At 45.4% G+C, this 13,837-nt stretch overlaps 1 protein-coding gene across 9 annotated transcripts in view; it reads right to left on the bottom strand.

Moving 5' to 3' along the window:
- UNC79 (unc-79 subunit of NALCN channel complex) overlaps positions 1-13,837 on the bottom strand; it is a 264,184-nt gene that overhangs the window by 31,542 nt on the left and 218,805 nt on the right. For all 9 annotated transcript variants that reach the window (XM_089322569.1, XM_089322574.1, XM_089322572.1 and 6 more), the window contains 2 exons: positions 13,220-13,330; positions 5,994-6,098 (listed from right to left, as the gene is read on the bottom strand). In XM_089322569.1, coding sequence (XP_089178695.1) covers positions 5,994-6,098; positions 13,220-13,330 — 216 coding nt within the window. The remainder of the gene's footprint in view (positions 1-5,993; positions 6,099-13,219; positions 13,331-13,837) is intronic.

Below are 13,837 nucleotides of genomic sequence, written 5' to 3'. Positions count from 1 at the left end.
ATGAGCAGAACAGCTACCTTTCACACAAAGAAATTCATTTTTGATTTGAACTTAGTCTTTCTGAAGCTTTAGTGAGCCGATACTCTATGGTGACAGCTCTCCAGCTCCACAACTGAAATAACCTGTCGCACACAAAATGCCCACAGCAGGGGCAGGCGTGTGGTGCAGTGGTGACGTTAAGCTGCCACTGCGACATCTGCATTCTATATCGGAATGCCAATTCAAGTCCCGGCTGCTCCACTTCAGATCCCACTTTCTGCTAATGCTGGGAAGGCAGCAGAGAGATGACAGCGCAAGTATTTGGGTCCCTGCCTCCGACATGGGAGAGCCAGGTGGAGTGCCTGGCTTCTAGCTTTGGCCTAGCCTAGCAGATGGAAGATCCTTCTTTCTCTCTCTGTCACTCAGCTGTCCAAACAAATAAATAAATCATTTTATAAAAATGTCCATGGGGTTGGCGCTGTGGGGTAGCAGGTAAAGCCACCACCTGAGGTGCCGGCATCCCATATGGGTGCTGGTTCGAGTCCTGGCTGCTCCACTTCCAATGCAGCTCTCTGCAATGGCCTGGGAAGGCAGTTGAGGATGGCCCAAGTGTTTGGGCCCCTGCACTCCCATGAGAGACCTGGAAGAAGCTCCTGGCTACTGGCTTCAGATGGGCCCAGCTCCTGCTGGTGCAGCCACCTAGGGAGTGAACCAGCAGATGGATGACTTTCTCTCTCTCTTTTTCTCTCTTTCTTTCTCTCTCTCTCTCTCTTTCTCTCTCCCCACCCCCTGCCTCTGCCTTTCTGTAACTCTGCCTTTCAAATAAATCTTTTAAAAAAAAGTCTACAGCAAACCAGCAATAGAGAAAATATTATAAACAAAAGCAAAATGTCACTAGAGCTGAATTAAAATCACAGAATAGTTCATCTGTCCAAATCACAGAGGGTGAGCTATGCCCCATTGTTTGACAATTTAGGTTCTGAAATATATTATTTTTCTTTCCTATTTGGAAAATGATTTCATGTTTCTATGCCCTGATTTCTTTGGGGGAAAAATCCACCAAGCACCTAAGGTCACCCGAAAACTTCATTTGTAAGGGGAAACAAACACCAGCGGTCATGGGTAGACAACCACAGCACAGCACACTGGGAAGTTTCCCGGGACGCCAGGCCTCTGGGACGAGTTTCCAGGAATTCAAAACCAGACTGGTGCCAGTCACTGCCTGGACGTGCCTAGAACCTGGATGATCCCACATTCCTTGGGCAAGTGTTCCCTTGTCCCATAGAGGGGTCTCTCTTACTGCCCGAGTATTTGAGATACAACAAAGTCACGACATAAATGAACATAAAATAACATAAGGCTTCATCTCAGGAAACCATCTACCTACGAAGTTACTGATCAGGGAAGCAGCAGATGAGATACCCTGGTATTTCCTTATCAGGTAGAAGAATGGCAAGTCCAGGTCTGGAGCAACTGTCTCCTCACCACAGTGGCCAGGTCACTCATGACAGGTCACCTGGGGAGTTTTTCCTTCCAATTCTTGCTTTTCTGTTTCCAAGATGCATTTCCAATTAAGCAAGTTCACCCCTACTGCCTTCAAATGCTAGCCACTGATAGCTATGAAGAAAGACACTGTCTGCCCCAGACAATTCATTTGTCCACACTGAGAGCCTGGCTGTCCAGCAGCCCACCAGTAAAGGGGGAATGCCTCACTCTGACTCCAGTCTGCAGCCTCCGGCCTAAAAGAAGCTGCCAGAGAGCAAGCCATCACCTCTGCTATCCTCCAGAGAACAACTGGAGGATGAAGGAAGTGAACCGAGAAACCTTACGAAAGATGCACCACTCGTGAGGCGAAGTCAAGATGCTTCTTCTGCACCTTTGAGTGGCCCTACAAAGGACTTCTCTCCATGGCAGGACCACAAAGCAGAAAAGGGAAGCATTCTGTTTTATTTCTCCCATTTATAATGGAAGTGGCTGGGCCGGCGCCGCGGCTCACTAGGCTAAGCCTCCGCCTGCGGCACCAGCACCCCGGGTTCTAGTCCCGGTTGGGGGGCTGGATTCTGTCCCGGTTGCCCCTCTTCCAGGCCAGCTCTCTGCTGTGGCCCGGGAGTGCAGTGGAGGATGGCCCAAGTGCTTGGGCCCTGCACCCCATGGGAGACCAGGAGAAGCACCTGGCTCCTGGCTTCAGATCAGCGCGGCGCGCCGGCCGTAGCGGCCATTGGGGAGTGAACCAACGGACAAAGGAAGACCTTTCTCTCTGTCTCTCTCTCTCTCTCACTGTCTAACTCTACCTGTTAATACTACTACTACTAATAATAATAATATAATGGAAGTGGCTTACTCTAAGATTTTTTAAAGTTTATTTATTTTTTGAAAGTCTGAGTTACAGAGAAGGAGAGGCAGAGGCAGAGCGAGAGTGAGAGCAAGAGAGAGCGAGAGAAAGGGAGAGAGAGAGATTGATTGATCTTCTCTCTGTTGGTTCACTTCCCAAACCGCGACAATGGTCCAGGCTGGGCCAGGCTGAAGCCAGGAGCCAGGAGCTTCATCTGGGTGGCCCATGTAGGTGCAGGGGCCCAAGGACTTGGGCCATCTTCCATTGCTTTCCCAAGTGCATTAGCGAGGAGCTGAATCAGAAGTGGAGCAGCCAGGGCTCGAACCAGCACACATATGAGATGCTGGGCGCTGCAGGGGCGGCTTTACCTGCTACACCACAGTGCTGACCCTACTCTAAGAATTCACAGAACAAAGAACTTGGAAATGGAAGAATGCCTGATGTTCTTGTGCTGGGGAAGGTTGAAAGGCTATTCACAAGGTGGTTCTCTGTGAGCATGATCACAAAATGTCTTCAAAACACTCTCCAACTTGGGCGATTCTACAACTGGACCTTTTCCCCTTAACTTCATGATTCAATGACAAACGCCAAATTTTTTCAAAGATGAAAATGTTATACATTTGAAAAAGGAGAAGGAACTCCATACAACAGACTTAGAAGGATGTACTTTTGCCTTCTTTCTGCTTAAAGCAATTTGTTTTTGTTCTTTATGCACCCAACTACGATAAAACAATCACTGTCTACACGGTTTCCTTAAGCACTGGGCAATTTCCACTGGCAGGGTTCTTTTGCCATCTTCTGACAAGTGCTTTTTATGTTTGAATAATGCACTTCATGGAAACCAGGCCCCAGGAGTTACAGCGTGGGGTGCGAGACCCCAGAAGTCAGCCACATGGATCTGCTCTGACAAGGGAGGAATGCTGTTGGAGGCCCGCAGCAGAGCGTCTTCGGGGTCCTGGAGCTGTTGTGAGGAGGCACAGCCCCCGGCAGAAGCCCTACGGGAAGTACGTGGCTTCTGGACACGGGCAGCCGCTAAGCTTCAGTTCCTCCTGGCCCTTTCACTGAACCCTCTCTCACAAGCCAGCACAGCTCCTGTCCGTCTGGACGGCCGGTCTGTGGCCAACTTGCTTGTCCTCAAAGTCGGTGTTGCCACTGCTGGAGGGGGCAAGGGCTGTCCAAGGCCCCCCAGGGAGGAGAGTCCAAGCTGTCTCTCCTCAGGAGCATGGGTGTTTTCTGGCTGTGGCTTTGCTTGTCTTCCTCCGGGGCTGTCTGCAGTTTGGTACAATGGGAGCCAGCACATTCCCACTACATCACGGCCGGCGTCCACTGCCGTCACTTCCCAGCAGCCACTAAGTCATCACTTCTGTGTGTGCCGGAAGCTCTCCCAAGACAAGACGGTTCGACACTGAGAGCTGCTAACTTGTCATGAAGTCTTAAGCCTTTGAGACAAACTCAATTCTGGTCCTGATGATTAGCAGTCTATGGTAGGGGAGAAAGGGGACCGGGAAGTGGGCAGTCAATGGCAAAGGACGAGGGCCCCCTCCTCTCTGCTGGGTCAACTTGGGGACTTCTGAGCATCCTTCAAGGCCCACGTGGTCCCTCCCACACTGCTTCCTTTCTCAGTCGACATAACTGCTACCGTACCCATGACACAGGCCAGCTCACCTGCTGGCCTGTGAACGCCTGGAAGGAAGAGGCCATGGCTTGTGCATCTCTGTCTCCAGCCCCCGCACAGCACTGGACCAAGCCAGGCCTCAGCAAGGCTCCATGGGCTTCCTGCATCTCCCTGTGTTAACCACGCCCTCTTCTGTAGTAGTCCTCATCCTGTGTAGACTTTCATGATAGTGGTTAGCACATCTGGGGGCTACACCCTTCGTATCTCTGTGTTCCCAGAAATTAGCCAAAGATAGGTGTTCAGTAAATACTTGTAGAGGCAAAGACCGCTGAATAGTCAGACAGCCCAGTGACGGGAGGCCTGTGTAGTTACCAGCGCTACAAGGTCACTCTAGCTTTTCAGTGCAGGAAATGACCTCAAAAAAAAAAGCAGAGCTTCAGGAAAAGCTCCTCCAGGAAGCCATATACCAGGAGATCGGATTGGTGGAGTGAATACCAGGAAGCCATATACCAGGAGATCGGATTGGTGGAGTGAATACCAGGAAGCCATATACCTGGAGATCGGATTGGTGGAGTGAATACCAGGAAGCCATATACCAGGAGATCGGATCGGTGGAGTGAGTATGAAGGTGGTGCACACAGCCAAGAACCAACAGAATCCACACCGGTGCTGGGAAGAATGTGATGAGGTGTGCTTCACACAGGATGCAACAGGGTTCCGGGTTCTAACACCCTAAGATGCTGATGCTGCTCTTCAGGCCCACTGTGTGGTCTCACGGACATCACTATGCCTCTCTGAAACACAAGCTGGCACCCCATGACTGTATGGGTCAAGTAGGGGGACCGTGTAAAGCACACAGCTGGTGCTCAAAATTAGAGTTTCCTCTGCATCTCTCCGAAGGTACCCAAGTACCCACGATGCAGGGAAAGTGCTCCAGCTCCTTAGTATCAAGCTCCAGTTTTCCTTCAGTCACTAACCTGAAACTTGTAGCCCAGACTCAGAGAGAATCTAAACAGCTGTGAGTCAGTTACTGGGCACTTGGCACAAAGGCCATTTGAATGCTACCCTGGTCCCAGCTGTAACTCAGGGCAGCATTTTAAATCCAGCCTTAGCCCTCAGGGTGGGAGGCAGGGACCCACATTACTTGATCCCTGTGACTCCTCTGGCTCTGCCAGCCTGCTTTTTATCCACCCCATCCTCATGCCACTGCCCTTACCCCACCTTCCTGCCCAAGCCTCCCCTACTGCTCAAAGCCAGTCAACCTCAGGTTGAATCTCAACTCTGGGCAGACACTTGCCTGTACCCAGTAGTTCTTTGTGTCCTGGCTCAAATGCCATTTCCTCCGTGAGGTTCTCCTGACTTCACACCATGTGGGTGGCATCCCACCTGCTCCTGTTTCCCCGCTGGGGCTTTGTTTATCTCTCTTTTCAGCCATCAGTCCCAGCCAGCCTCAGGCGCTCCCAACCTGCCTGTGTGCCTAGGATGCTGCTCGGGAGCACAAAGGGTGGAGGGCTGCAGCCCCCCATAAGAAGCCCTACAAGCACGGCCATTGCCAGTCCTCCAGAGCCTGCCTGGTGAGTGTCCAGGGGTCCTGGGGGCCAGCTGCGGTCAGCATTTGCTGCCATGCGATTGGATCTGGCCTGGCCCCCCTTACCTTCACTTCTGCGCCACAGAAGGGTCAGTGGCCCCCAGACCCACCCAGCTCTGCTCCCCTCGGTTGGGTCCATTTGTTCTGGCTCGGCTCTGCTGAGCGAGCAGCTCCTCTGACCTACTGGCGGGCAGAAATTATTGTTGCATTCTTCTTGTCCCACCCAGAACGAGAGCCACCGTAAGAACAAAACGGATACTCCCCCTGCCCCGGTTTTGATTCTGTCTTTGTCTTTTTAGCCAGTGGAAGCGCCAAGCACGTAGCATTAGTTAGATCACGGCTCACGTAAGATACATTACTTCTCACCTCTGGCCGGGTGAAGACATTTGGTTTTACAGAGACGCCTCCCAAAGGGAAATACATCCCAAATACGTACAGCTGGTCTCGGGAAAAGCTTTACAGATGCGGCATGAGCTTACCTGGACAAGCAGGAGGAGGTTTGTGTCTGGTAAAGGGCATTTGAGCTTCAGGGCCTGCAGAAGTTCTAGAACAACGCTGCGAGATAAGTAGAATTTATCCCGTTCCTGAATGAAAGGAGACAGAAGAAAGCAAAAAGTTCAAAGATTCAATTAGAGGGGCTGGTGTTGTAGGACAGCAAGTTAATCCAATGCCTGCAACACCGGCATCCCATATGAGCAGTGCTTTGAGCCCGGCTGCTCCGTTTCTGACCCAGCTCCCTGCCAGTGGCCTGCTAAAGCCCCAGAAAAGGGCTCAGCTACTTGGGCCCCTGCCACCCACGTGGGAGACCAGAATGGAGTTCCAGGCTCCTGGCTTTGGCCTGGCGCAGCCCCAGCCATCACCTTCTCCCTCTCTCTTCTTCTCTCTGTAACTCTGCCTTTCAAACAAACAAATAAATCTTTAAAAATTCAATTAGAGTAGATCTGTCAAAAGACCTTCCAAAAGATTCACAGCTCAGAAATAAAAACCAGGATTTAAAAATGCACAATGAGTTAAGAAGTAAAAATGAAGACTAAAAAGATGAAAGGCATTTTTTGTGCGTGTAATGAATTTGCTGAAGCACTGAGAAAACATCATTTAATGGAAAAGAAAAAGACAGGTTATCTTTTTAAGATTTTTTATTTATTTGAAAGTTGGAGTTACACACACACGTGCGCACACACACACACACACACAGAGAGAAAGAGAGAGAGAGAAAGGTCTTCCATCTGCTGGTCCACCCCAGTTTGCTGCAAGGGCCGGAGCTGTGCCAATGCAAAGCCAAAGCCAGGAGCCAGGAGTTTCTTCCGGGTCTCCCACATGGGTGCAGGGGCCCAAGGACTTGGGCCATTTCCGCTGCTTTTCCAGGCCATAGCAGAGAGCTGGATCAGAAGTGGAGCAGCTGGGTCTTGAACCGGTGCCCATATGGGATGCCAGTGCTTCAGGCCAGGGCGTTAACCCTCTGCACCACAGTTACGGCTCTGATAGGTTATCTCTTAAATACTGAACCTGGAGGATTTTGTTCTCATTCACAGGGATAGGTTCCAAGAATTGCATCAATTAAACAAATCTAAAAGTATTTCACTACAAAATAATTTAGAGGGAAATATGTCCAACTGTTTCAAGGGCTCCATGTCCTTTGCGAGGAATTCATTTTTTTAAATAGAACATTTCAAGAGCACAGCAAAATAGAGAGAATGGAATATATCAGGTGTCCCTCACTCATCTTTTTCAAATTGAGTTAGTTTGATTAATTTGAGTCATACTGTGCCAAATGCCCACCCATCTTCTTTGTGAGGTCGGTCTTGCCACAGGTTCTTCCCTGTATCAGCATGCATTAGTCTAATCAAAGACCCACCTGTGGGTTATACTGCACTATTTCATTAGTTTCTGCTCATACCTTTATTGTTTCATTCCTTTACATTTTCTTGTGGTTTCCCTGATATTCTAACTTAAGTTGACTTATTTAGCTCATTTAGCTTTTCTTATTTTTCCAGAAAGTATTTAAGGCAATAAATTTTCTTCTAAATATCTGAGACTATACTTCTAAAAGTTTACAATGTTTTTTTCATAAACTGTTTAGTTCTAAATGCTTTTCTAAAGTCTCACAATACTTCCTTTGATCTAGGAATCACTTAAAAGCATAATTTTCAATTTCCAAATACAGCAAGCCTCAGATACCATTAACCTGTACAGCACCTTTGATTGAAATGAAAAAAGTACACACACACACACACACACACACACACGCAGGTTAATGTAGGACTACAAAACCTGAACAACTGAGTTTTCACGTCCTGCAGCATGTGTGTATGTGCACTTCCACGCCCTCTCATACACCATCGATGCCACACGTGTGCACACTCCACACACACCACAACCTGCGGGTAAGTGATTGGGTCAAAATCTGGTGGGGAGACAGGATTCAGGTACCTGAGAGTGGAGGGCAGTCAACAGACCACTCAAAAGTCCCTGGGCATAGCTGGGGTGGGGCAGAGCCATGGAGACGTGTGTGTGCTTGGAATATCGCTTGCTTCTGATTCTCTCATGTTTACAGGGCCCTGTGAGCTGCTGTGGTTTTATGTGTTGGGGATGGGGTGGGGAGAACAGGTTGGGGGGAAGTCTCTTTATAGCTGCTCTAGGATCTAACCAGGAAGACGCAGATGTCTATACCTGCCTCAATACAATGTATATGTCTAAGATGTAAATGATACCCCTACTGGAACAGCTCTTGTTCACGCCACCTGGAACACTTACTTACATAAAGTGATGGTTTTGGGGCCGGCGCTGTGGTGCAGCGGGTTAACACCCTGGCCTGAAGCGCCGGCATCCCATATGGGCACCGGTGCGAGACCCAGCTGCTCCACTTCCAATCCAGCTCTCTGCCATGGCCTGGGAAAGCAGTAGAAGATGGCCCAAGTCCTTGGGCCCCTGCACCCACACGGGAGACCCGGAAAAAGCTCCTGGCTCCTGGCTCCTGGCTCCTGGTTTCAGATCGGCGCAGCTCCGCCTGTTGCAGCCAACTGGGGAGTGAACCATTGGATGGAAGACCTCTCTCTCTTCTCTGCCTCTCCTCTCTCTTTGTAACTCTGACTTTTAAAAAAACCCAAAGTGATGGTTTTGTCACAGATTTACAATTTAATTGCATTGTGATTAAAGAGCCTGCTCTCTGTTAAGACTTCACTGTGGCCTGTTGTCTGCTCTGTGTTTAAAAGTTTTTCATGGGGGCTGTGGCTCACTTGGTTAATCCTCTGCCTGTGGCGCTGGCATCCCATATGGATGCCAGGTTCTAGTCCCAGCTGCTCCTCTTCCAGTCCAGCTCTCTGCTGTGGCCCGGGAAGGCAGTGGAGGATGGCCCAGGTGCTTGGGCCCTGCACCTGAATGGGAGACCGGGGAAGAAGCACCTGGCTCCTGGCTTCAGGTCCGTGCAGCGCCAGCCAAGGCAGCCATCTGGGGGGTGAACCAATGGAAGGAAGACCTTTTTCTCTGTCTCTCTCACTGTCTAACTCTGCCTGCCAAAAAAAAAAAAAGTTTTTCACTATTTTTAGAGTATATTCTCAAATTGGTGGATTCAAGGTTTCTTAATATGTCCACTGGGTCCACTTTGCTCACTGTGTTGGTAAAATTTACTGTAGCTTTATTTGCTTTTTATCTGCTTGATTTATCAGTTACTGAAAGGGCTCTGTTAAAATCTCCCAGTAAATGGATTTCCTATCTTATTTCCTCTAACATATCTTCAGGTTATATTATTGGTTCTACAGAGCTTTAGAAATGTCACTTTTTCCTGGTGAATTGCTCTTTTTAGCAACAAAATATACTGTGCTGTTCTTTATAATAATGCCTTTCAACTTAAAGTCAGTTTAATAACTTCAGATTTCATTTAATATTTGCCTGATACATCTTTCTCACCCCTTTCCTTTCAAGCTTTCCCAATGTCTTTAGACATTTAAGATGCATCTGTTGTAAACAACATGTGGTTTGATCTTTAAAATCCAATCTGACAGTCCTTAGTGAGTCTGATCAATTTCCATGTATTGTGGCTATTAGAATAGTTGTACTTTATTTCTATCATCTTATTTGTGCTGTGATAGTTTGTTCTGATTCCCTTTGTGTCTTGATTGAATTTCTATTCCCATTTTATTCTGTACTTGTTTGGATTTTGCATATTATAACTCTGGCTTTTGCATTTTACACTCAAAATATTTACATGTATTCATAATACTTTAAAGTTACTCATTATTTCTGTCCTTCTTTTGAATGACATATAAAACACTTTAACTCTAATCCCCACCCCAACACATACATGCATACACACAGTTATGTTACAGGTTATTGTTGTCCAGGAGTTTAGTGTCTTTGTTTTTTATACCTATCTGACTAACATTATTATTGTTGCTTTATATTACCAATGACGGCTTAGATTTCCATAATTTCCCAATTTCTTTGGGCATAATTCCTCCATACATTTCACTCCATTCTTCTTGGTTAAATTTCCTCCTTACTGTATTTTTAGTAGTTTTTTTCAGGAAAATTTATTAGAAAATTTCTTATTTTTCTGAGAGTATGTTTATTTAGCCTTCACTCTTGAAGGATAACTTAGCTGGCAGAGAATTCCAGGTAGCCAATTCTTTTTTTCTTATCATTTGAAGACTTTTTCCCATGATATTGATGATTCCAGTACAGTTAAGAAGTCTGTTGTCAATTTCTCTTTGGAGTGACGACTCCTCATTGCTCTTAAAACACTGTCTTAGATATTTTGCCAAATTATACCTATTCTTGTAAACTATGGCATGAACAGGCAAAACTTTAGTTTATTTGTAATAGCTTTAGGAAATCGTGCTGCCTCAATCAAAGAAGTTATTATTTTTGTCAATTACGGAATTGATACAAAGTCTATTGCCCTTCTCATACTTATTAGATGATGATCTTTTCTATAACTTTTGTCTCTTTATCTTTATTTTCCTTTGCTGTATTCCAGGTATTTTCCTCAAGTCTACTTTCCATTTCACCAACTCTCTCTTTGGTTGCATCTAATTTTGATTTTTTTAAATGTCAGCAACCAGTTTTCCTTTCTAGAATCTCTACTTTGTTCAAATCTGGTTCTTTTTTGGAAAGTTATTGTATTTTTAATCTATTCCTTTTTTATTTTATTTTTGACAGGCAGAGTGGACAATGAGAGAGAGAGAGACAGAGAGAAAGGTCTTCCTTTTGCCGTTGGTTCACCCTCCAAAGGCTGCCGCAGCCGGCACACTGCGGCCGGCACATCGCGCTGATCCGAAGCCAGAACCAGGTGCTTCTCCTGGTCTCCCATGCGGGTGCAGGGCCCAAGCACTTGGGCCATCCTACACTGCACTCCCAGGCCATAGCAGAGAGCTGGCCTGGAAGAGGAGCAACTGGGACAGAATCCGGTGCCCCAACCGGGACTAGAACCCGGTGTGCTGGCACCGCAAGGCGGAGGATTAGCCTATTGAGCCACGGTGCCAGCCTTTAATCTATTCTTTATGTGCTTATTATTTAAAATATGTTTTTAGAGTCTTTATCACATAATTTTAATACCGGAAGTTTTGAGGGAAAAATATTGCTGTTTGCTGACTTTGCTAATCTGGTTCATGGTGGTTTAGTTTTTCATTTGTTTTATAATTTTAGATTGTGAGCTCATGTTCAAGAGGATTTCAACCATCAGAGTCCTGCTGGACCTTGATTGAAGGCAATATCCCTCCAGAGATGTTAAAGACTCAATTTTCAGTATCCTTCTGCCAGACTCTCCAGGATTATAACTTGCTCAATATCAGTGTTACTTGACGTTTCAGCCTTGCTGTTTGCAGAGCATGTTGATATTTTAAGATTCTAAGCCTATTAAAAGACAGACTCATGTCTGCTAATTCTCAAGAGACACTACAAATCTCTCTCCCAGTTTCCAGAGTAAGATAGATACCACTCCTTGTCACTTCCATAAATGAATATATTCTTTCCAAACCATCTTTTTACCAAGTGTCTTTTTGTGGGCTCTGAATTTCTGCTGGGGATGACTCAGCTCCAACTCCCAGCCTAGAATAGTTTGAATTCATCTATTTTCCTTGTGTGGGCTTAAATCTCAAGCCATTAAATTACCAAGACAAGAAATACCTACACAATTATATTGGTTTTCAAATTCCTTCTTCATTTTTGCCCCTTTTATTCTTATAAAATAAGCTACACATGTATAAAATCATGTTTTATTATATTTTACCCAGGACCTTTAATATTTTAAGTTGGATAGTTTTCAGATTATCTTGAATGTCAGACTGCAGTGAAGGGAAGACTACAAAGCTCTTACCTTTCCATGCCTTATGATTATAGGGGAAGGCTCAATTAGATATTGCTATATTAAAACTATTTCTTATAGCTTCTCATTTTTTATGAGGAATATGGGAACACCTTGGATTGGAGCTTTCCACAAGTTTTATGCATTTTGTGTTGGAAAAGTGAAGAAAAGTAGATGACAATGGAAAGTGAGAAGCTACTAAAGTTAAGATGGATTATGAGAGGCTATACTTTATAATGAAAATCTTGAATTCAGAAGGCTAGAACATCTTCTATAATCAATCCATATAATGTACAACACACAAAATGCAACTCATTAGTTTTCCTTCTCCAAAAATAAAGGTGTTGTATTTGGTATGGTCTTATAGGTCAACTCTTTTAAATTAAGAAAAACACGTGAGGGTTAAGAAGTTATTTTTCAAGAAGGATTTGAAAGAGGGAAAACTGAAGATTATCATGGTTTTAGGAAACACAGTGCTCTGGGTAGAATATTAGTTTATCATCAGAAAGACCAAGAAGGAGATATGGAACACTTACCGTGGTAGAGTGGACACAGTTGGGAAGAAAGGAGACAAGGGTGTCTTGGACAAAATGAAAGTCTTAGTATAATATTAGGTTTATTATGAGGAAAATAAAGGGCAATGGAGGTGGACAACATGAATAAAAGAGCATTCTCCACGTTCAAACGAGAACAGTAGAAACAGAGAGCCTGCTGGAAATAAACTTGAAAATTTGGAGGTTGGAAGGGTAGCATTTGTGCACTGTTCGTAAGGACAGAGACGCTCCCAGGTTGCCCTGCCTTCTGCTTCTCCATCAGGACAGCTTCTATCAGCTCCAAAAAAGGCTGCTGCAGCCATTAGGCAAGCAGTACTTTTCCATTTCCTCAGTATTGGGGAACGGGGTGCTAAAGATAATGCAATAGAGAAACCATTATTAAGGCAAGATGGCAAAAGATAAGATTATAATTTCAGAGGCCAGGAACCCAGAACTGGGGAGACAGACAAATAATGAGAATTAAGGCACTCTCCACAGGCTTTGGCAAATGTCAAGCCAAGACTTTCTACTTTGGGTATAGAATGATATGGAGTGATGTCTTGCCTGCTAATCATGGGAGGAGGGGCTCGAGAAGGAGTTTAAGAGGTCATTTAGACCACAACATTTCATTCAAGTGACCTTTTCTCTTCTAAACCAGGTGACCCCCAACTCTCCAATTCTATGCATTTTCGACAGTTTATGTACAGATGTGTAAAGTGTGTCTTCCCAATGGATTTATTAGATCTCAGTATGATTCCTCATTTTAAAACTATATAAAAGTAATTAACCCGAGAGGGATTTGCCACTGATTGGAAAGGCTATTATTTCTGCCAGTTCTCGGTCTCAGAAGAATACACTCATGGACACTTACCTTAGTGAAAGCCCGGTAGCATAAGCCACACAGCTCCACCAGGTAGGCCAACGTGAAGACAGCATTCTGAATCACAAAGCTGAGCAGTTTTGAAAATGGTTCCAACAAATTCTGCAACGAGATGAGGGCCAAAAAATAATAACTTCTGAGTCTTCCATCAAAAAAAGTACTAAAGCCGTAATATTTTAACTGATTAAATCATTCTTTTTTACAGTGTGAAATCTGTTGTTGACTACTGTGGCAACTCTGTTGATCTAATAAGACCAGAACTGCACCTTCAACGAATGGCTCAAATAACACGATTTGATCATCTTATTGCTAAAAAATTAATCTATTTTGCATATGATGTCATTCACAAATCAAACTATCAATTTCAGTGTATGTCCACTAAATCAATCAACACTCTGTGAGGTTTGCATTAAGATCTTCCAGTCCATCCCTCAGAACCTTGAAGCATCTACAGGTTCATTAGGTTGAAATCTTCCAGAAACTTGTCTTCTTGGTAGTGTAGCGTGAACCACTCTTGGATTAGTACCAAAACACTATTGGCTTGGAGAAAATCCATGATGACCCAGTTTCCTGCCAATTCTTATCAGGAAGGCATTGCCCACTTTGGTT

The sequence above is a fragment of the Oryctolagus cuniculus genome, chromosome 20, assembly GCF_051225735.1.
Source record: "Oryctolagus cuniculus isolate XC-2025 breed Fujian yellow rabbit chromosome 20, ASM5122573v1, whole genome shotgun sequence".
Taxonomy (NCBI): domain Eukaryota; kingdom Metazoa; phylum Chordata; class Mammalia; order Lagomorpha; family Leporidae; genus Oryctolagus; species Oryctolagus cuniculus.
This window is presented reverse-complemented; position numbering and strand designations above follow the sequence as displayed.